We start from the raw sequence: 22,821 nt of genomic DNA, 5'->3' as shown, positions 1-22,821 counted from the left end.
CCCTCCTTCAGCTGTCTGCCTTTGACTGTTAATGGTGCACAAAGCTTTTTGCTGCCTGATCGCAGACAGGAATGTGTGTTTTTAACATGGGGCCATGCACAGGAAATGCCCATGAGCAATGAAGTGCCCAGCCGAGTTCCACATCTGTGAGAGTTTAGCTGCTGGCTGTAATGATCGCCACTTCTGATGCACAGCAGACTTCCTGCCCCATGGCCTCACTCCTGTACTTGCTCTGTGCAGCCAGAGCTGAAGCGGTGCACTCCAGAGTAAAAAAAATCTTCCAATTTTGACACAGCAGCTCCTATCAGTCATGCTCATGAAGTTACAAGTTTAATTAGAGGCTAAAATCACTATTTGGGCAATAAGCAGTTGTAAAATTGTACATTATATTAAAAAAAAAATACTCAAACAAGCATTGTATAGATAGCTATCAGTAAGGAGCTTTACTGTAACTTTTCACTAAATTGGTGTGTGTTTCTTCTTTGCAGCTTTTGGGAATGCCAAAACTGTGAGGAATGACAACTCCTCTCGATTTGTGAGTATCTGTCTAGCTGTCTGTTTTCTGGCTCTGGGCTCTGTGGCTGGATCATTTCACTTAGTATCTTTCATTTACATAAGATTAGGCTCATGTAGAGTGTTGATTCTAGTAACATACCCTGCCAAAATAGCTCTTTTTTCTATTCTAAGTGTTTTTTGAGCCTGTTAATAGTCCAATAAGAATCCAAAATGCTATTGACAAAGGAATCATCTTTTTTTATGGATTCTTCTGCATGTTGACTGGCCTTTTTACTTATGTTTGAAACTACTGTTCTTCACACAGTCTGCACAAAGTACAATTCCAAAAAATAAAAAACAACACAAAAAGTTGTAACTTTCCAAGCATCGAATTCAAGATGTATAAAGGTATGCATCAGCACTTACTGGGTGTGTCTGCAGACGCTTCTGAGTTTTAGAGTGATGCATAGAACGGCTTACCAAGAAAAAGATTACCATCAAGGCACAGCTGTGTGTGCGTGCATGCGTGTGTGTGTGCGTGTGTGTGTGCGGGTGTGTGTGCGTGTGTGCATTTGTGTGTATGCGCGTTTGTGTGCGCGTTTGTGTGCACGAGTGTGTGCGCGAGTGTGTGCGTGTGTGTGTTCCTTTCCAGTGGATATGTATTATGTAATGGGTGATGGTTGAGCGATTGATGAGGGCAGATTTCAGCAATGTTACTGAAATCTATCTAAAACCTACGTAATATAAATTTTTATTATAAAATAATAAAAATAATAAATAAAAATTATAATAAATAAAGGTATCAGATATAGAAAATAACTAATATAGGAATCAGTTCCACAAAGAGGTAAAACAAGGTCATTAATAATGCTGTTTCTTTCTTGTATCAGTAAATGTTCGCATGTAGATGAATTTAGATGGACAATCCAGAGGGGGAGCAAAAATTTTAAGAATACATCGTGCTGATCTGAGTAGAAGGAATTGTGCAGGAGTGTTCTCACGCTCACTACATGCTTTTAAGAGAGTGGGGGTCTGTGGGCTGTTTTCAGATTCCTCCTTGATGTCATCGTGTGAAACCAGACTTCTTCAATTAGTCCCAAGCTCCAGAGTCGCTACATGTTCTGCGTAACAAATCCAAAAGTCCATTAGCTTTTGCTGTCAGATCTACACATGCTTTTTTAACTCGTACTATAATGTGTCATCTTCTTTTGTACAGTAGGGGGAAAACAATCAGTTACTTCCCATGGCTGGCAAAACGTTTTGTTGAATTTGGCTGCAGCTAACCAGGCTGTAGCTTTGAAGAGCCTTTGGCTAGGGGAAAAAAGAGGGAGTGAAAGACACTTCCAGACAGGAGGTTTACTGTTACTGTTTCAGTTTTAAGTAAGGATGGAGAGCAGTTTTCTTTCCACTTTCACACTTGCCTCAATTGGTAGTTCATAACTCCAGCCCAAAAATATAGTCTATTTTATGAATAAAACTGACTTAGCTGGAGGGAGAAAGCATTTCTCTTGCTTGCTCTCTTGTGGAAGCCTTGTGTTTTTAGCTCTGCTTCTTTGCTTTCTGTTTATTTCTGCCCTAAAAGCCACAGTGAAGATGTGTGGTTCTTCTTGTTCAGCCTTTCACTAAGCAGTATTAAAGGCCTTGGTGCAATCTCATCACAGAAATAGACACACTGGTTCATATCTTGTTTTGACTGTGTAGGGCTAAAATAGTTAGAAGCTAGTTTAATGAGGTCACCGTTTATTTCAATATATTTGTAGTTCCTTATATTTTTACTTACTGTTTTTTATTCCTTTATTTATAGGGAAAGTACATGGACATCGAGTTTGACTTCAAAGGAGATCCATTGGGCGGCGTCATCAGTAACTGTGAGTATAATTACAGGATCGATACTGGGCTTAACCCATTAAACAGTACCTCACGAAGGCTCACTGTCTATTACAGAAGCTGCCCTTTTTCCACAAGTTTCTTAGATCCAGCTGTGTGGTCATATTGATGGCTGCAGCAAACAGCAGTGGAGCTCTGCCCTGCTGCAAACCACCCAATGTGTGTTCACCTCCTGCAGTTATGCTAGTGGGTTGGGACACAAATACAGGGTGTGCTCGAAAGAGCTTGGGCCTGGAATAACCTTTCCTACATGTCTTACTCTGACATTCACACATTCCTAGATCATCTGCCATGGATACAGTATCCACACAGCCTATTTTATGCAATTCTGAATGTCACCGTCTGCTCCATTGTTGTGTGTTAAGTGACTATAAATTCCCTGTGACGGTCAAAGTCAAATATAAAGGGAAGATTTGTGTTTTGCTTTATTCCACAAAAATGACTAATGAAGTCAGCAGTGGCCTCATGTAATATATGTTTTGTAATCTGGACTGCGTTGATGTCAAGTTGTCGATAAAGTGAGGTGGGAACAGAGAGTGAATAAGATCAGTGTTTGTGTTTTTCCAGTGAAAGTTCATGGGCACAACCAAACTTTCTCTTGTACTTTCTTTACTTTTTATCTGTCCTTCTGGGTCATTGCTCAGTTTTCTATTGTTTTGACTCCATTCTCACACCCTGAGACAAAAAAATAAAAGCTGCCTGGTAATGTTTTTCTTCTGCATACAAGATCCAGTGAAACATATTACTGATTAAAATTAAAAAATTATGATTAGCGGTCCTGTTGTAGTTTTATGTCATTAGATGGGAAGAGAATTTTGTCGTTCTTCTTTTCTGAATGTACAAAAGGTGAGAGCGCATACAAGCGTCTTGACCGAGTTAGAGTTTGTGAACGTTTGTAACCCACATCCTCTCGCTCTTTTCTTTACTTTTACCACTTTACTGTTTATATATGAAATGTATGCAAAATAAAAGTGGGAAAAAGATTACATTAAGAAGATGAAGGAAAAAAAAAGCCTGTGCATGCCTGATTAGGATTTCCCCTCACTGGCATAGGTTAGACCAGCTTAACAAACATTTTCCCTGTAACCACCTCTAACATATTTCTCTGTTTGATCTTTGGTATTATTTATTTCCCCACTGGTTAAATATATATAATGGAAGTGTATGAAATAAACTGAGTCAGTATGGCATGTGATGATATGAAAGAGAAAAAATTTCAGGTTTTGGGGCCTTATATTGCGTTTTATTTAACCTTTTATTTTCTAATTTGGAGGAAAAGAAAGTGGAGAAAAATCTAGTAAACTTGCAACAGGAACACAGCATGTCTATACTAGTCAAAATTTAGATTTTAATAAACGTGCTAGTAAAACAAAATCCCATCTCTGATTAGACAATATTGGAGACCTTATGACTGCAATATTGGCTAATAAATGCAGTTAGTGTGTAGTGAGGCATAGATTTCCTGTTCCAGTGCAAACACAATGGACAATGAGAGGCTCCATACACTCCAGACACCTTGAGCATGCAAATATTTGTCCCTTCTGGAAACCGACACCTTGTGTGTTCTTCAGAGCTCCAACATGCTTTGTAGGGGGTGACCTTGATGAATATTCAGCTGGCCAGTGGAATGGGAAAAATGTCATGCTTATGCTTTGTTATGCTTTCTTCCTTAAGATCTTTTGGAGAAATCTCGTGTTGTGAAGCAGCCAAGAGGAGAGAGAAACTTCCACATCTTTTATCAGCTGCTATCTGGAGCATCAGATGAAACACTGAGTAAGAGACAACAAGCACAGACAATATGCTCTGCTCATAGGCTTGTGACATACACCTTTACACATGGCCATTATTCTTATGCATGGGGATATGCAGAAATGAGGTAGGGGAAGATATATTTTTGTGGGTTTTTTATTTTATGTAAACAGAAGGGAAAACCCAGAGTAACTGGGCCACCAGCTATTGTTCTGGACCATGGCCATTGTTGACATGCTTACTGTAAAAGAACAATGTAGTGGCTTTTCATTTCAGACATCAAATAGCTGAAGGACCCTGGGGGAAGTGTGTCTTTGTAACCCTAGCTGACCATATGCACGTTTGTTGGTTATTTAATATTGGAATTGAATGGGAATTGTATGTGTCACCATAGTGTAAAAACTGGAGGTTCAGGGCTTATTCAAACTGCAACTAAAATACATGTCATGTTATTTCTTTGTTTTTTCTTTCAGAAAAGCTAAAGTTGGACAGGGATTTCAGCAAGTATAATTATCTAAGTCTTGACTCTGCAACAGTCAATGGACTGGATGATGCTGCAAATTTCAGGACTGTTAGGGTGAGTTATGGAGTCATATTTTCACAAAGACAAACAAACAACCACGGAAGATCAATGTTCTTATGAATTAGCTCTTTAAATGGATAAAACTTTGGAGTGTTGATTAAATTCGATTTCAAGCAGGATCGAGAACACTTAGCAACTAAGCCAACTAAGATTGGCTCACAATGTGCATATTATACTAGTTTCAGCCACAAGTGAAAGGCATTTTTTTTTCCTTTGTAGCAACAGGTAGAAAGAGACCTAATGCACTATAGTTAGCTGCCTAGCAGTCGTTGTCATCTGTGGTGTAGCCACAGGATGCAAGTGTGGCTGCCTTTTTGTGTTTTCTGCTGTAAACAAATGCAGCAAGCCTGTGGGATTACCATGGCCAGTATTACTCAGTCAACATTTAATTTCCAAAGGCAGAAAAACAGCTGTCTATATTCAGAATGATAGAGCAAACAAGTATTTGTCTAATAAATACCTTAAAGCTTTTATTCTAAGACCAAATACTTTTTTGACAAATGACCGAATGTACAGAGAATAGAATCCAAGTGTTTAAACAAGCCACAAATCAAGTTTAAATCTGAATATACATTTGAAAAACTGTTTTTTGTATGTTCATAGTTTATTTGTTCATTTGTAAAGTAGTAACTCATCAATGTTTTATTCTAACTGTTTGTCCTCTTCCATTGTATGAGAGAGCTCTGCTCTTGTCTGTGCTCTTAAAGATGGACTCTGAGATCCTTCCTTTATGTACGACTGCTGAATATAGTTCTACTAGATATCCACTATGAAGATTAATTTAATTTCACCAGCACCAGTACTTAACAGATGCAAGTAGCAGGTGCATCCTTCCCAAAGCATTTCAGCTTCGCCCTCTTTCCCGTTTAACTCCATTCATAAACTAAAAGGATTTTTTTTTTGTCATTTCACATCATGTCATGTTCTGTACTTATGATTAGATTGCTGCAGCCACTAATTCAAACCAGTTGTGCTGGATGCAGACAACAATGCTGTGCAGTTCTCCTGAACAATAAGTCTAAGTTCAGCACTGCTGTGCATCAAAAACAAAAACATAATTCAGTCTGTTCTGCCATCCAAGTCTGTTTCTGTCCCTTGTCAATGAGAGATGATATCCAAATAATAAGACAATACTTAGCTTTTGTGCTTTATGATTTATTCAGACTTGCATCTTCAGGAAATAACAGCGAGTGTTTTTTTTTTTTGCTTAGTTTTGTTTTTCTCTTTGGCTTACTCTGTGAAAATTGTGACAGACTTATCCTTATCTTGTAAGTTAGAATAAGGACATAAGTGGATAGTCAAAACTTTGATCTTCTCCACGTTATTTGCTTATGCATTTGGTTTTGGAGACGATCAATCTAAACTAATAAATACCAAAATATTGAGCAGAGTCATGATTTTTTACCCAGCAAACTCTGGCATTAATGTGGGTCTGTGTTACTACTAGATGGTTTCCATAAAACCTATTATCTGAGCTGTAGTTATAGGGCTTCTTCCTTTCTCTTATCCAGAATGCCATGCAGATTGTGGGCTTCATGGAGGATGAGGTGCAGTCAGTGCTGGAGCTGGTGGCTGCAGTGCTCAAGCTGGGCAACATAGAGTTCAAACCTGAATCACGTGTCAACGGCTTCGATGAGAGCCGAGTTAAGGACAAGAACGGTGAGCACTTTACTCAGTGAACAAAGTTTTTTTATCATCTACATTTGTTAGTGCAGATATTGATGCATAATTCTAGTCGCATATAGTAGATGTGAGGTAACTGGACCAATGTGTATATTACTTTTTCTGTTAGTACACCTTTTTAAGCTCTACTGCCATCTATTGTTATTGGCCTTAAAGGTTTAAAAACCTGATCTCATTTGTATTTGGAACTCAACGTTGCCGCTACTGTTGATTATGCTTAATCCTGTAAACAGTTAAGTAGATGTGTCATGGATAGTAATTTGCCTGTTTCCATAACTTAAGTAAAATAAAGTAATATTATTTTAACTATTTTTTTTCTCTTTTTTTCTGTTTTACTTGAAGAGTGTGGTTAGCTTTTCTTTTCTGTGTGTAATGCGTCTACTATGTTACTGTCTCAGATCTAAAGGAGATGTGTGAGCTGTTGGGCATTGATCAGTCAGTGCTGGAACGGGCCTTCAGTTTTCGCACTGTGGAAGCTAAGATGGAGAAAGTTTCAACTACTCTCAATGTTGCTCAGGTCAGTTTAATTCTCTTATCACACCTTATGTCTAATCTTACTTTCATTTGCTAGCTCTTAAATGGTACTTTTTATATTCATCTCTTTTTGGGGCAAACACCTATACAGACCGTACAGTAGTGGGTGGAATTATTCCTTTCATATTATGTCTTGAAATATTTACATTATGGTTCCATAAATACACACATGCTGATGTCAGAACTTTTATTTAAAACTTCATTCAGAAAAATAATATAAAGGGTAATGCTGGATCTTATAGCTGCTAGTTCTGAGAACAAATTAGAATTTTTAAGAAGATGCTACACAGAGCTGGCACAGCACTCTAAGGGTCAACGCTCTTTACTTGCAAACATCTGACAGGATAAAGCATAGTGAACTGCAGTGAATTAAATTTTAGGTCTAAACATGGAATTTTTTAGCTCAATATCACTATGATCTCAGTGACACCAACAAAGTGATGTTCTATCTGTGTTGATGGTGTAATATAATCTAGAGTTCAACCTCTTACTGCACACTGCTGCCACGTTGACATGTCAACTTGTCTGACTTTACACATTTTGGGCTCACAAAGCCTCTAACCTTTCACACTTTTTAATGAAAAAAATATAATGAGTAATGATTTATTAAAGCTTAATCAAATAACTGGAAACAATCTGTTTGTTCTAGGCCTATTATGCACGTGATGCACTTGCCAAAAACTTATATAGCCGCATGTTCAGTTGGTTGGTGAATCGAATAAACGAAAGCATCAAGGTATGGACCCATTTTTTTTTTCTGTATCATTTTATCATCTTTAAATCTCAACACTGTATAACGCTTTGTCATCTTTTATGTTTAGGCTCAGACCAAAGCCCGGAAGAAGGTTATGGGGGTCTTGGATATTTACGGTTTTGAGATCTTTGAGGTAAGGTTTATCCAGGAGGAGTCATCTGCTTTTAGTCTGCTTCTGTTCAGACTTGTTGATTCATGACTAAAGGAAGAGTAGCAACAAGAAAGACCTGTCTGGTTATTTAAATATGACACAGATCTAAAACCTCTCCTATTTACACTAAAGAACCCCATGCTATCCTGTTACTTACAGTAACAGTATCTCCAGAATATCTTTCATTTCTGTTCACTGTTTAACACACCTTAAACAAGACGTTTCAAATTCATTATTCAAATTTCTATTCCATATCTTATGTTTTCTAAAACCTAAAATGAAATTTATTCTTCTTTGGTGAATGTTGTCAGTCCTTGATTCTTTACACAGTGTTAAATATAGTGTTTTTTAAATATACTTTTGTTTTTGTGAAGTTGTACGTTCCGCTGCCATCTGGTACCATTCAAGTTTGCTTACAACAAGCATGCCTAACAGGAAATGGTTATATTCACTCCTTATTGGTTTGCCTGCAGTTAGCAGTGTGTCTGCACTTTGCTTGTATTAACTCTGGATATGGCAATAATATTAATGTCTGTGAAATGCACCACTGTTTATTTGCATTTGACCATTACATTTGTCTGACTGTTTTCCTTTCTCTTTAATGTTGTTATTGTTGTTTGTTGTTGTGTCTGGGACAACAGGATGGAGTAAGTACTCCTCTGAGGATGTGGTATTGCAGTGCGCTTGCTGCGATTAGAGCCTTTGATTCTAGTCTTAATTTAGACTTTTTCTCTATCATTTTCTACTGCAAAGGTGCATGACCAGCCATGAGGTACAACATTAGCTGCAGTGTTGGCAGCGTCTGCACGCTTTATGCATCTGATATTGTCTTATTGACTGTAGTAAAGTTGCACCTCCGGGAACAAGTTGCTGAAACAGCCCAAGATTTACACTGCTTTTCATGTAGTTGTACAGGGAACAGCTAATACCAGCGTAGAGCTATTTTACTCTTGCACTTTGAGGCAGCTGTTGAACCCGATTTCAGCATTACTTAGTCAACTTCAGGCTGAGGTTACATTAGGCTATGTTTGTAAAAAGGCCAGCTGAAAACTGGTAGTGCCAATTTAAACAAAGTGATGAGTGAGTCTTTCTTTCCAGTGTCCCATATGCTGCCTTTTGAATTAGTTTTGAAGTTTTTGCCTGGTGCCAAAAGCACACCAGTGGTTTTTGGTCTAACATACACCAGGTTTGTTTCAGAATGGTAGGGGTGAAAACACAAAGCCTCTCATAAAAAAGAGACACAAAAGACTTTCGTAACATGGAACAAAATTGAGCAAAATTCCAACATGATCATAACTTAACCTGTAACAAATGAATCAAAACTAACACAGCCATTGTTTAACCTTTAACAATAAATACTACACTAACTGCTGTTGCTATATTAACACTTCATGTCAAGAGACATTTTGGATGCATATATTTTTAATTATACATATAATGTTGTATTTTTATATACCCGATTATGTCCATATGAATAAAAACTTAAAAATGAAAGGAAACTAAAGGAGGAAAGTATTTTGTAGCCAATCGTAGGTGGTCCTGTATAAGTCAAAAGATTTGCTGTGCTTAATTTTTTGGCTGCTGTGTGCATCTAAATTATCCCAATAAAAACATGATTTTAAAAAAAGACAGACATTCACATTGCATCTGGTTTGTGCCACAGGACAACAGCTTTGAGCAGTTCATCATAAACTACTGCAATGAGAAGCTTCAGCAGATCTTCATCGAGCTCACTCTGCGTGAGGAGCAGGAGGAGTATGTGCGTGAGGTAAGAAGCACAAATTTCAAATATTTTGCAATGGCTGAAAAACCTTTAAGGTCTGTATAAGTAAAAGTATACTTTAGCATTAGTTGCTAAGACAATTAAATGGTCAAGGACTAAGCACTGCAGTCAGCTTCGACAGTGCTTTATGCAGGCTTGTTGTGAACAGTATGAAGTAACTTTATGCCAGGCTTTTATTAACTTTTATACATGAACACACAGCTAAGTATCATCTTAATTGCCAATTAATTGTTTCATCCGAATCTACTTCTTCATTTAAGCTCTTCTCACTCCTACTCTGCGAGTTTTGCACAGAAGTATTCCCTCAAAACAGCATGTGTAAACACACTTGTCCCTCAGGGCTTATGGGCTATGTTTGTTTTCTGAGCACTGAGTATGTGCTCTAACGCAGCCATGACCTCCACAATGTAATATTCAGCTTTCTGGACAAGTTCCAGGCCAGTACATGGGAAAATACCTCCGTGTTGGAGAGTGGGGAGGAAAATGAAGTGATCTGGGGAGAGGTCCACACTGTAGATTTCCCTGGCCACTACTTGCCCTCCCACTTACACTGACTTCCTTATGAAGCTGTTCACATAGCCAAATGAGCCCACAGCAGTTTTCCAGCTCATTAAATTCACTGTTGTCCAATGTTGTGGGTGGTTCTTGATGCTGAATCCCAACAGATTGTGCTCTCAAATAATTACATTTAATTGATGAGAACGTTATCTCTGTTCTTTCTTCCCTGACAACACTTAACATTTGTGTGACTACCTGGTATAAAAAGTCTGGCTTTATGCAAAATCTAGATAAAATCTAGATTATACACTATGTGGACACCTGACCATCAGACTCATAGTTGGTTCTTCCCCAAGCAAAGCTGGAAGCACACAATTGTCTATGATGGCTTTCTATAATGTTGCATTAAAATATGCTTTCTCTGGAAATAAAGGCAGACATGTTCAAGCATGACCATGCCCCTTTGCACCAAGCAAGGTCCATTAACACATGGCTTGCCAAAGGTGGTATAGAAGAACTCAAGTATCCTGGACACAGCCCTGACTTCAACCAAACTGAACACCTTTGGGATGAACTGCACTCCAGACCTTCTCATCCAACATCAGTGCCTGACCTCACTAATGCTCTTTTGGCTAAATAGGGACATCCCCACAGCCACACTCCAATATCTAACTGAAAACCTTCCCAGAAGAGAGGATGTTATTTTAATAGTGTAGGGGACCAAATCTGGAATGTAGTGTGCAAAATAAAACAAAACAAAAAACCCCACAGGTGTGACGGTCAGTTATTCACAAACTTTTGCAAATATGTTATAAAGCTGCTTTGGGGCAATGTTCATGTACTTAGTTTTACAGCAGAGAGCTGAAAGAGAGACACCAAATACTTATTCTAGTTTTTGTTTATATTACAGGGCATTGAATGGACCAATATTGAGTATTTCAACAATGCCATCATCTGCGACCTCATTGAAAATGTAAGTTAAGCTGAATTTATTTCAAATAAAAATACGTTCATTGTTCGTTTGTGATGTTGACTCCATGTTTGTAGCCAAAATTCTACATCATATTCAAAAGACAAGTGACTTAGAGCATTATAAGAACATACTTTTATCCATTTACTCAAGTTTTTGGTATGACATCATTCACTGAGCAAGCTATCCTCGAATTTCAGTTGGTTTATAATCTATTTTTTATAACCCTCAGAACCAGAATGGGATCTTGGCAATGCTTGATGAGGAGTGTCTGCGGCCCGGGACTGTGACAGACGAGACCTTCTTGGACAAGCTGAACACTGTTTGTGCTGAACATCAGCACTTTGAGAGCCGCCTGAGCAAAAATTCAAAGTTCCTCACGGACCACAGTTTGCCTCATAACTGCTTTCGTATCCAGCACTATGCTGGCAAGGTTAGGCTTAGACTCACACGCGCACACACACACACACACACACACACTCACTCAACTACATTGTGTGTTACTTGATGTATTACCTTAGCTTAGACCCTCATTTGTTTGATCTGTGTGATAAATATTGTGTTCTTGTTTGCTTGAAAAAATCGCTACCTTTCCAAATGTTTTGTAGAACTGAATGCAATTACAGTATTTTAACAAATCTGTGATCTCATGAAATTTCCATACATAACTAGTTCATCACTGTAGACACTGAAAATACTGCACATAATATGTGTTAAACAAAACCCACAAATATTTTGTAAATGAAAACTAAATCATGGGAATTTGTATAACTGACTAATTTCTAATTCCATGTGTAGGTGCTGTATCGGGTAGAGGGCTTTGTAGACAAAAACAATGACCTACTGTACAGAGACCTGTCCCAGGCTATGTACAAGGCAAACCACAGCTTGATGAAATTACTTTTCCCAGAGGGCAACCCTGCTAAAGTCAACCTGAAGAGACCTCCTACAGCTGGATTCCAGTTCAAAGCCTCAGTGAGCACACTCATGAGGAACTTGCAGACCAAGAACCCTAACTACATTAGGTAAGAGCGGTGATTATCACTACCACAACACCTGACTGTGTCAAGACACTTGGTTAAATAGCTTTAGTAATTTATTAAAGATTTAGTAATCTTATGTTGTCCAATTTGTTTTTCCAGATGCATCAAACCCAATGACAAAAAGTTAGCCCAAATCTTCACAGATTCACTGGTGTGCCACCAAGTGAACTACCTGGGCCTGATGGAGAATGTTCGTGTTAGACGGGCAGGATACGCCTTTCGCCAGGCTTACGAACCCTGCCTGGAGCGCTACAAGATGCTCTGCAAGCAGACCTGGCCTCACTGGAAAGGCCCTGCCAGGTTAGACACAAGCTGCAAGCATTGGAATATTTTTTTTTTTTTTTTTTATCAACAGTGTTCGAGCAGATGCTCATTGGCATACAGGTCTCCTTACCTCAACATGAAAATGACCACAGTGTGCTAGGCATCTAGATTTACCTGGTGTAATTGATTTTTAATGAACACTTTAGTTAAGCACCCTGAATTCATTCTTTAAAGCAGATGGTTTGAGAAAAAAATACAAAGATAGGTAAGAGGATGGATGATTGTATGGTTAAAATTTACAATGCCGTCTCAACCTAGCTACAATTTCAGTGGCTTTGCCTAATTCCAAATCTGGAAACAGGTTTGATAAAAAAGTGCCCACAACACATTTTTTGGATCATGATCAACGTCTTCATACTATTTCGCAGTGTGCCTGTGCATGTCTTTGGAGGAAGAGGTTTTGAAGAGATGTTTGAGTAAAGGTATTGGGGCTTAAATGAGTAGATGGACAATCTGACTGGTAAAAGTGCCATGCTCTTAGCAAGATTTGCAATATCACATACAATGGTTTTTAAAGCATTTTGTTAAGTAGGATGTAAATTGAAAGTATAACTTTGACCCAGACATGCTATATCTTGTTCTTCCTTTGTGGGGGGGACCTTGTGATACCTTGATGGTTATGTCAACATGTCTGGCCTGGTTTATCTAGGAAAACAGTTTGACAGTTCTTATCTGGAGACAGTGCTCCTTAGAACCCAGCCATATCTAGACATGTTGGGACAGAATTATCTCACATCACTGCCACCAAGAATGACTCGCGTTTCATTGAAAAATAAGATAAGATAATTTTCTGAATCATATCACTTGTTAGATTTGCTTAAGCAATTCTGTATATTTCAGAGGTATGCTGACATCTTTATTCTCTTGTTTGTGGAGCAGATTGTAGGCTTCGTCATACTACCCATACCTCTATTTGCTTCACTGTTTTGTCTGTTGCTGATGTTTGTCACTTTTACTGGTATGAAAACTTTAATCATAACCATGAGGGAGTGAATTGTGTGGCTTGTGTGAATGCAGGGATGGTGTGGAGGTTCTCCTGAAAAACTTGGAGGTACCTGAAGAGGAGTTCGCCTACGGACGCTCCAAGATCTTTATCCGGAATCCCAGAACTGTGAGCACTCCTTCAATTCTTCCCACTGTGCTTTTGTATATCTAAAGCTTTGAAATGCAATAAGCAGATATAAAACCACAGAAATGCTATAGTAATTAGAACAACGCGTACCAGATCTATGCTGAAAAAGATTTATAAATAAGATTACTGAGGTAACAGGCTATTCAAATTTAAAATGTGTTTTTGCTACAGAGATCTGAACAGCTTTTTAAACAGGAAGTTGTTCTTCTCCAACATTATCAGCCTTCCACCAAAAAAAAATGAAGTTAAACACATGTTTTCACTTATACATTCCAGTTTGCCAGTAAGCAATGGGAAAGCAGATCATAGCTAGAAGGCTTCAGTGGAGTTTAAAATGGCTGTATGCTGAGCCTAAATATCATAAATGGCTGAAAATGATCAGTGTGCAAATCTGTAATCCTTCTGCCTTTTAAAAACTGTGTCAGTAAGTGATTGTGTTCTTCTTATTGGTCTTCCAGATATCTGAGAAAGCAGCATTATGTAGCTCTTTGTTGTATACTGTGAGTAGTGTATACTTGGCAGCATTTGCCTTGGTCTCAGATCATGGAGGATGTTTTGACCTAGATTTATGATTTTGGTTGCTGGATTATTCGTAAATTGTAATCCCACTGGAGAGTGGCATTTTCCAAATAGGTCCAGAGTACAGCAACCCCTGCTGAGGTCTCATCATTCATTTATACATTCATTTTTACATTCCACTTTATCCTGGGCAGGGCTGTGGTGAATTCTGAGGCACTCAAAAAAATAAAGCATGAACACTGCTTGAATATGATGTCAGTCGTTCACAGAGCATTATGTACATACAATGTTACACACATGCAGCCAATTTAGCTTAGCCAATTCAACTACTGCCATGATATGAATAGGTGAGAAAACACTGACCAAAAAACAATTCAGTAAAAAAGTTCAATAAAGACATGGGGAGAACATGCACACTGTGCACCCTGATTCTGGGAGACAGTAATGCTACCTCTGTGCGGCCCGATGTTTTCATTTCTAGGCCTTTATATTTTTTTCTCATAATGAAATTTGTTCAACATGGTGCTTTACTTGTGCTAATAGATTTTATGAATAGATATTACCATTGTGATATAATATTTGCTTCAGTAAATCATTATTAATAATTTAATCTTACACTTGTTATTTATTATAAGACTTGCAAGGTCTTGGGTGACTCTCATTGTTTATCTGCTGGCATTTGTGTTCATACTTTGATTTTTGTTTTTTCTCAGCTCTTTTTCCTGGAGGAGAAGAGAAGGCAGTGTCTAGAGAAATTGGCTACACTCGTCCAGAAGATCTATCGTGGCTGGAAGTGTCGCACACATTTCCTGCTGCTGAAGAAGAGTCAGGTGGTGGTGGCCGCTTGGTACCGCAGATATGCCGTAGGTTCATTTTCTCTCCACGTTTGTTGTCTTTGACTTATTTATCAGTAAAAGTATTGCTATCTAAAAATAGCACTTCCATGGCACATGACATGCCTTGATACTTGATACTTTTGATTACAGCAACAAAAGAAATACCAGAAGATCAAGAGCTCCTCCATAGTGGTTCAGTCTTTCATCAGAGGATGGAAGGTAGGAATAAATCTCTGCATTTTTTTTTTCCCAGCTATTTCTGGACACTATGTATCTGAGAATTATGCCATTCCCCCCTTCTCTCATCACTCGGTCTCTCCTAGGCCCGCAAGATGCTGCGTGAACTGAAATACCAGAAGAGATGCAAAGAAGCAGTGACCACTATTGCAGCCTACTGGCATGGAACACAGGTACTGATTCTTATTTGGAAGAAAATCAGTCATAAAAGGAAACCACCAGTTGGGCAAAAACTCCAACAAACTCCACTGGCTTTTGCAAACACATTACACAGTTGGTTTAGAGAACAGCGCCACTGCTTTTCCTTCTTAAACTCACTATTGCTTATTTCCATGCAGCTGTCTCTTTCTTTCACTCTGTGTCTCTCACTGTCTTTCCTCTCTTCTTTATTCTAATCTTTTTCCTCCTGTGTGTGCTGCTGCCTGGCCTCATCGGCTAACCCTTGCAGGCTCGCTGGGAACTGAAGTGTCTGAAGGAGGCGATTCGGAATAAACACGCCGTGTCTGCCATTTGGGCAGCCTGGCTGGGAATGAAGGTATTTAACCAGCCGACTAGTTAGTTTTTAGGGCATTCCAAGCATCTGTCCAGTGAAACCGTGTTGTATAGCCGTCTACTAACTTCCTGTAGTTGGGTGTCTGACTAATTTTGTTTCGTTCGTAGGTTACATTTTGAGTTGGATTCTAGGAGCATGACCTCTTCATCTAACCTTGATCCCTGTAGCATTAAGATACTTGTTGGTTGAAATGAAAATGCTGTTTAAATGAGCAGACTGATGTTTTAGCATTGAATTAATTCTTTGTATTACTTCTATGTATTGACAACACATCATACTTTGTGCCTGCATTGGTGTTATATCCAAAACAATAGATTCTTAGTCACAGTCTACGGCATTATCATTGTCAACCATTGCCTTTTGCAGCAGCATGTCTCTGTGCTCAATGACTTTTTTCTCCCAGATAAGCATCAGAGACTCTCAGTCAAATATTTTGCTTGACTTTCTTGAGTTGCAGTATTATGCAAGGATAGTCACGCACTGCCAGTATTATCTTACTTGAACATACATTATAATCAAAGACATTATAATGAAAATATTGAGGCAGATTCTTTGCATCATAAATCTTTAAGCTTTTCTGAATGCTTAATGCTGTCTGCTTTTATCAGCTTTTCTCTGGATAGTCTGATCTGCTCTGTGTTTCTAACTTCATGTTTCTTTACCTTCCTCTGAAATCCCTAAAAAAACACCACCTAAACAAGGCAAGGAGAGAACTGCAGAGCTTAAAGCATGAGGCTCGGCGTAAACACGCCGTGTCCATCATATGGGCCGGCTGGCAAGGAACTAAGGTATTCATGATGTGTGTGAAGCTGCTGTCCGTGATTTCCTTCCTCTCATCTCATCTCAGCATTGCACTGAGATTGAGAGGACCATGAGACTCAGTGCCCTGGAACCATCTCATCCCATACCATCTCATCTCGTGCATGCTAAGAGTATTGATTCATAGCTCACATTCATATAAACCTAGCCTGTAGCACATATTAACTCAGATGAAGTTGTAGCTTAAGGATCCAGACTTTAAGCCTCTTTACTCTAGCAGGATCTCTTGCAGACACGCTTCCTGGTACTTTGGGTTTTTCAGAGTAACTCATGTATACCTACTTAAGAGCAAACACATGAAATGAAAGCACAGGGTGTATGAAAACACAAGGTGTATGAGAAAGCATGTATGATTTAACAAATACAAGAGTCTATTCCATTTAATACATTTTCATGCATGATTCTGACCAAAAAGTTTTTTTTGGCTTTGCTTGGCATTTACCAAGTGTCTGTGTGTGCGTCTGTGTGTGCTTCTGTGTCTGTGTGTGATGAGCATGACTTGATGAACCTGTTAGTGATTTATTTTCACTCCATTACCTCAGTCTTCTGAAATGAATTTGTTTGATTCAGATGAATAACCTCACTGATTTAAATGCATAACTTCTGCCAAACACCTTATCTGACCGTAATGGTAACGGAAATACAGTGTAGCTTTGTGTGAGTGCCCACCGTTTGCTCCTGCTCTGGGCCGGGTATGTGCCTCCTCTTCATACTGCTCTACTGTTTTCAACAGCTTCACTCTCTTCTGCATTCCTCGTGTCTCTCCCTCCTTCTCTCACAGGCACGCAGAGAGCTAAAACGGCTGAAGGAGGAGGCCAGGCGTAAGCATGCTGTTGCGGTCATTTGGGCGTACTGGTTGGGACTCAAGGTACCTGCCAACTAGTGCACTGGCCCTGTCCCATCCTGAACCACTCTGTCCATGGGAGGAAATAAAAACACACACTAACAACCTGCCTCATGGTGTCAATGTCAGATGATAAAGCTAGCTGTAAAACAGACAATGGTGCCATTCGTTTCTGCAGCAAATGTCTGCTTAATACAATTTAATGTTGCCCAGCGCAAAACCTCTCCTGCATACCTATGACTAATCACCAAGTAGAAAACAAGCCACTAAATGTATGCAAGTTCCAAACTACCGGTTTGCAGACCAGTACAGGGCTGTGAGCTTACACCAAGCTGCTGCAATGCTGTAACAGGCACTAAGCAAGGGTAAAAAGGGCCATACTGCCTCTTTGCAGAGATGGATTAATCTCAGTAGAAACTGAGGATGAGATTTTACATATGTGCCATGAGAGTGTATTGCCGGCCATGCTTCATGAACCAGATTCAAATCCAGGGCTTTAGATAATCCACTTCTGGATAGATGAAATGAAATGATTTTTTTTTTTTGCCCCTTTTCATTTAATAAGAGTGTAGTTTTTATGCTGATTCTTTAGACACTATGACCTTCACTCACACCATTGTGGTTGCCTGGAGATTTTCTCTGTCTCTCTCTTATGCGTCTGCCTGCCTATTCACATCTGTCCCTGTCCTCCTGCCTAATGTGTGCATGCTGTGCCAACTAACAGACTAACCTAGTATCTGTTGCCTTTTAGCATTTTTGCTTTTGTTTAATTTTTTATTTTTTTTTTGTATTATAACTAGTTTATTTTGCTTTAACAGCATCTTGAGTCTTTTAGGAGGAGAAGCTGTTGTATGCTTTACTGAAAGAGGAGACCATTGTGTTCATATTCTTAGTATTTTTTAACTCTTTACTTGCTTATTATAATCACAGGAATAGCAACATTGCTGAACTAATTGGAATTCCCTGCATTCATTTCTTTGTGTATCACTCTGTTTTCTACTAACAAATGTTTTGCACTAACCTTGTTTTCTAAACAGATCGTTGCACAGATTTTCATCAGAATGGTCGAACAAACATCAGTGTGATCAATAGCAAGTGATAGATTGGGTCCTCTTCCTTTACAGGTCCGAAGAGAATACAGGAAGTTCTTCAGAGCAAATGCTGGCAAGAAAATCTACGACTTCATTATCCAGAGACTTGTAAGTGTGTTCTTAACTGTCCTGGATTTACTTTCTGCATTAATGAGAGATTGTTGAGTGATGTATTTGTAAGCATGTTTAAACCCACTCTTGGTTTGCAAACATTTGTTTATAGATGCAGAAGTATTTCATTACTTTGAAGAACACATTGCCTTCAATGTCTCCAATTGATAAGAGCTGGCCATCAAGATCTTACCTGTTTCTGGAGGGCACACATGAGGAACTTCGAAAGATCTTTCATCTATGGAGGGTCAGTCCTCAAAGTTCATCAACAGCAAATATTTTTTTATTTAGAAAATTTTGATCTATCCAGTAGGGCTGTTTCTAAGACCAAGTATTTGTTTACTGTCCCTTTTAATTGTCTATTTTTTTTATATTTTAAAAATGATTAGTAATTAGATCTGAAAAAATCTCTGCAAGGTTAAGATATTGTCATCTTTTAATAGGTAAACAAATAATGTTGCTTACCCTATGGCCAATTTTTCTATGACAGACACAAATGTGTTTAATATGTTCAGTTTGTATTTATTTATCATGAGCCTTTTCCAGGACTAATTTGTCTTCTTGAGCTTTTTGTTCAAACAATAAAAGCCATAATCTGGGACAACCCTACTAACCCTCTATAAACCTTCTCTACTTCATCCTAAAATTCAGTGCAAGAAATACAGAAGCCAGTTCACAGAAGAGAAGAAGGCCATCTATGAGGAGAAACTGGAAGCAAGTAAGATCTTCAAAGATAAGAAGGCTCTGTACCCCACCAGGTATGAAACAATTTACATTGAATTGGTATGTAACATGTTTGTTGTTGTTGATGTTTTATTGCATGACAAGATTATTCTTATTTGTTCCACAGTGTAGGGCAGCCATTCAAAGGAGATTATCTGGAGATTAAGAAAAACCCCAAGTACCAGAAGCTAAACAGTGTGGTAGATGAGAAGGTGCTTCTTGCAGATGTAGTCAATAAAATCAACAGGGCCAATGGCAAGGTGAGCTCCTCAGCAGCTTCAGTGAATCAGTGTTCAAATATACTTTAACATGTCTAATGAACCGTTTACTGCTGTGTCTCATTTTAAGGGCGCTTCCAGGATCTTCCTTCTCACCAAGAAAAACTTTATTCTGGCTGATCAGAAGACAGGCCAGTTGAAAGCCAGCATACCGCTTCCTGATCTTGCCAGTGTCTCTGTCAGCACACAGAATGATGGCTTCTTTGCTCTAAAACTCAAAGAGGTAAAGCCCTCGCACAACATGTGTTAAAGCAAAACTTCAGCTGAAGCACATTAAATATGTTTACAAAATAAATATATATTTAATTATATAGAAATATAAAAATATTTCTTTTCCAATTTGCAGTTCTGATGCTAATTTCCTGGTTGGTGCTGTATTTTTTGTTATTCCCTTGAGATAACTTAGTCAATGTGTGCTTTTCCGATGTCATAGGAGAATTTCAAAAACAGTTGAAACAAAAACAGCTGAAAACAGGAGAACAAACTTAGATAAAATCTCCTAAAAATACAAGTGAAATCTTCTTTTCTCCCTTTCCATTTTCCAGTGATTTTCAGGATCATATTAATGAGAAATTCAGTGTAGAAGTAATGAAGACAGTAAATGTCCTCTCTCCCCCTCTCTTCCTCTCTCTCTGTCTCTTTCTAGGGCACTACGTCAGCAGCCAAAGGTGACTTCTTGCTGAGCAGTGATCGATTAATAGAGATCATCACCAAGATCTACTGCACAGGTGCTGCTTCAACCAACATGGAGCCAATCAGCGTTGACATCTCAGATGAGTATGTGTTCCTCACATAGCTTATATATACACAGTATATATAGAAAGATTAAGTAATTTATTGATTCTCCCCATGTTGCTTGCAGATTCCTTGTGCAATTCAAGCAGGACAAAGTGTGTGTCAAATTCATCCAAGGTGGACCCAAGAGCAGCAATCAAGTCAGCTGCAAACGTAAAAACAACCGGCTCCTGGAGGTGTCTGTTCCATCTCCTTAATGACCAGTCATCTTCACTCCCTCTCAGAGTGCCATTTCTGTGACTCTTCACCATCAAATCCAAACTTAAACAACTTTCCTAAATGGCTGTGCATTAACTAATGATGCTCTTGTCATTGCCATATCTTATATTTTTAAAAACTTCATTGTTGAGGCTCAAATATTCCATACAGCAGTATTTGAGTACATAAGGCAGACCTCATATTTACATTAGGATAGAGATGGGAGGTGATTATTTCCTCACCATGATCTAGTAGAGTGCATTAAATATCCTGTTTAATCAAGGCATTAATAATAACGGTAGTAATTACGATGATAAAGATGTTTGACGTCATGTAGAGTCAGGCCATCATGTACATGTGAATGGGCTGAAAAATAAGCAGAAACTAAGGTTGCACTTATTTTGTTTACACAAGGGTCAGAGAAGTCATTTTGATGGTTTGTTTTTGCTTTCTTCTTTTTTTGTTGTTGTTTTTGTTGTTTTTTTTTACCCCTACACATCTTAATTCTTACGGTGCACAATCATTTTGCTGAATTGCCAAAGTTTTATAATTTTGCCAAATAAGTAAACTCAGAAAACCAAAAGGACTTTTGAATCTTGTGTTTGATCCAAATGTACCTTTTCAAAATGGAAAATAATATTTTGTATACTATTTGTTTCTTGTGCAAAATGCAGTTCAGCTGCCATGTATACAAACTGACAGTACCCAACAATGCCATGTTTCATCTCTCAGAGGATTCTGCTTCTTCACCCTGCTGTGTTTAGGAAATATCTGAGATACTGACAGCTACAGAGCTCAGGAAGACCTTGCAGAAAATCATAGTACCACCATTATGCCTATAATGTGCTTGATTTGACATTCTCAGTTCTCTGAATTGAGGGCGTCCGCTTCAGTGAAGAACTTGATAAGTGAGCTGAACTGATTTCAAAGGGAATTCAATTAGTTAGTATGATGTCTTGCTTTATCACTCATAACTGCTTGTACACTAGCCAATTCATAAAACCTACAGGGATGATTTTTAGGAAACCCTATTTTGTGTATGTTGAGGGCTAAGAATAGTAGCTGATATTTATTTACTTATTTCTTATATTTTTCACATTCTCACGATTGGAATATTGGTGGATTACCTTTATGTTTTAGCTGGCAAATGATATACACAGTAATATACCTGGGACTAATCCTTATGTTTTTGAGTGAAAAGCTTATACATTGACTTATTTCAAATGTTGGAATGCTAACAGACCAACATGCACCTACAGCACAGAAGAAAAAAAAACACACACACACCACAGGATAACTACATGTTCATTTGAAGATTTTTCCACTGATCAGGAATGTGAGTGCTTTGCTTTTTTAATGTACTTAATATAAAAAAATTTTCTTTATTCTTCTGTGGACATTTTGTGTTGTTAAATTTATGAAGATCTTAGCAGACGTTTCTGAAGACACAGCCCATGGGAGAGGATTTAACATTTGCTCCTGCAGGTGTTTATTCATTTTCAAGCTTTTATGAATATGTAATTTTACAGTAAACGGTAGTTACGAGGAATAGATTATTGTCCCCTTTCATGATGGTGCATGGGGAAATTGTGCAAATGTTCTTTGATTGTGTACAGTTTCAGTCTTTAATGCAGTATGCTATAGTTAATCTCTTTTGTGTCAGGAAGTTGCAAAGAAAAGAACTTCATGTCTATTTTCCATGCCTAAATGTAACCTGTTGTATCAAGAGATCTTAAATTTTCTTAAATTAATGCAACAAATAAATGCTGGGCAAATCAACATGGTTTTGTGTTCTATTGACATTATCAGGTTTTGTTGTTCTCAGAGAGTATGTAGAGTGTAGGAGTGGAAATTCAGATACATATCCTGCCTTTTTAATTAGCACAGTTTGGACTTGGGGTCTTTATTTTGTTTATTTTTTTGTTTTGTTTTTTTTGTGCTTATGCACTATATTATCTGTGAGCTAAATGGCTTGAGATGGCGTCTGGGTTTATCTTCATCCCCACCCTGGCATTTCTTAATCCAGCATTTGTGCTAAAGTTGTAAATTTATCAAGATGGTGGTTCTCACAAGCTTTATTTGTTCATCCTAAAGTCCAAGAAGTACTTGGGGGCAGAGCAGCTGGGACCAGATGTTTTCCATCACATCTGGAAAGCTGTCCTGGGTGAAATTCCGCAGCTTAAGGATACTGCTGGTGGCACATCCCTGAGGAGCAGACCTTGACAGATTGT

At 38.4% G+C, this 22,821-nt stretch overlaps 1 protein-coding gene across 3 annotated transcripts in view; it reads left to right on the top strand.

Annotated features, from left to right (window-relative positions):
* Positions 1–22,369, top strand: part of myo1b (myosin IB) — a 50,588-nt gene extending 28,219 nt beyond the window's left edge. The window contains exons 6-32 of one of the 3 annotated variants that reach the window (XM_060876390.1): positions 489–535; positions 2,300–2,363; positions 4,057–4,155; positions 4,605–4,708; positions 6,226–6,373; positions 6,796–6,914; positions 7,581–7,667; positions 7,753–7,818; positions 9,500–9,604; positions 11,028–11,090; positions 11,320–11,520; positions 11,886–12,112; positions 12,230–12,430; positions 13,472–13,565; positions 14,819–14,968; positions 15,092–15,160; positions 15,265–15,351; positions 15,627–15,713; positions 16,433–16,519; positions 17,332–17,418; positions 18,519–18,593; positions 18,709–18,843; positions 19,248–19,354; positions 19,447–19,579; positions 19,668–19,820; positions 20,244–20,374; positions 20,460–22,369. In XM_060876390.1, coding sequence (XP_060732373.1) covers positions 489–535; positions 2,300–2,363; positions 4,057–4,155; positions 4,605–4,708; positions 6,226–6,373; positions 6,796–6,914; positions 7,581–7,667; positions 7,753–7,818; positions 9,500–9,604; positions 11,028–11,090; positions 11,320–11,520; positions 11,886–12,112; positions 12,230–12,430; positions 13,472–13,565; positions 14,819–14,968; positions 15,092–15,160; positions 15,265–15,351; positions 15,627–15,713; positions 16,433–16,519; positions 17,332–17,418; positions 18,519–18,593; positions 18,709–18,843; positions 19,248–19,354; positions 19,447–19,579; positions 19,668–19,820; positions 20,244–20,374; positions 20,460–20,589 — 3,056 coding nt within the window. In that variant the 3' untranslated portion in view covers positions 20,590–22,369. The remainder of the gene's footprint in view (positions 1–488; positions 536–2,299; positions 2,364–4,056; positions 4,156–4,604; positions 4,709–6,225; positions 6,374–6,795; positions 6,915–7,580; positions 7,668–7,752; positions 7,819–9,499; positions 9,605–11,027; positions 11,091–11,319; positions 11,521–11,885; positions 12,113–12,229; positions 12,431–13,471; positions 13,566–14,818; positions 14,969–15,091; positions 15,161–15,264; positions 15,352–15,626; positions 15,714–16,432; positions 16,520–17,331; positions 17,419–18,518; positions 18,594–18,708; positions 18,844–19,247; positions 19,355–19,446; positions 19,580–19,667; positions 19,821–20,243; positions 20,375–20,459) is intronic. The other 2 variants (XM_060876388.1, XM_060876389.1) reach the window with 2 other exon arrangements.
* The last annotated feature ends 452 nt before the right edge of the window (positions 22,370–22,821 follow it).

Source organism: Tachysurus vachellii, chromosome 8 (genome assembly GCF_030014155.1).
Source record: "Tachysurus vachellii isolate PV-2020 chromosome 8, HZAU_Pvac_v1, whole genome shotgun sequence".
Classification (NCBI taxonomy): Eukaryota; Metazoa; Chordata; class Actinopteri; order Siluriformes; family Bagridae; genus Tachysurus; species Tachysurus vachellii.
This window is presented reverse-complemented; position numbering and strand designations above follow the sequence as displayed.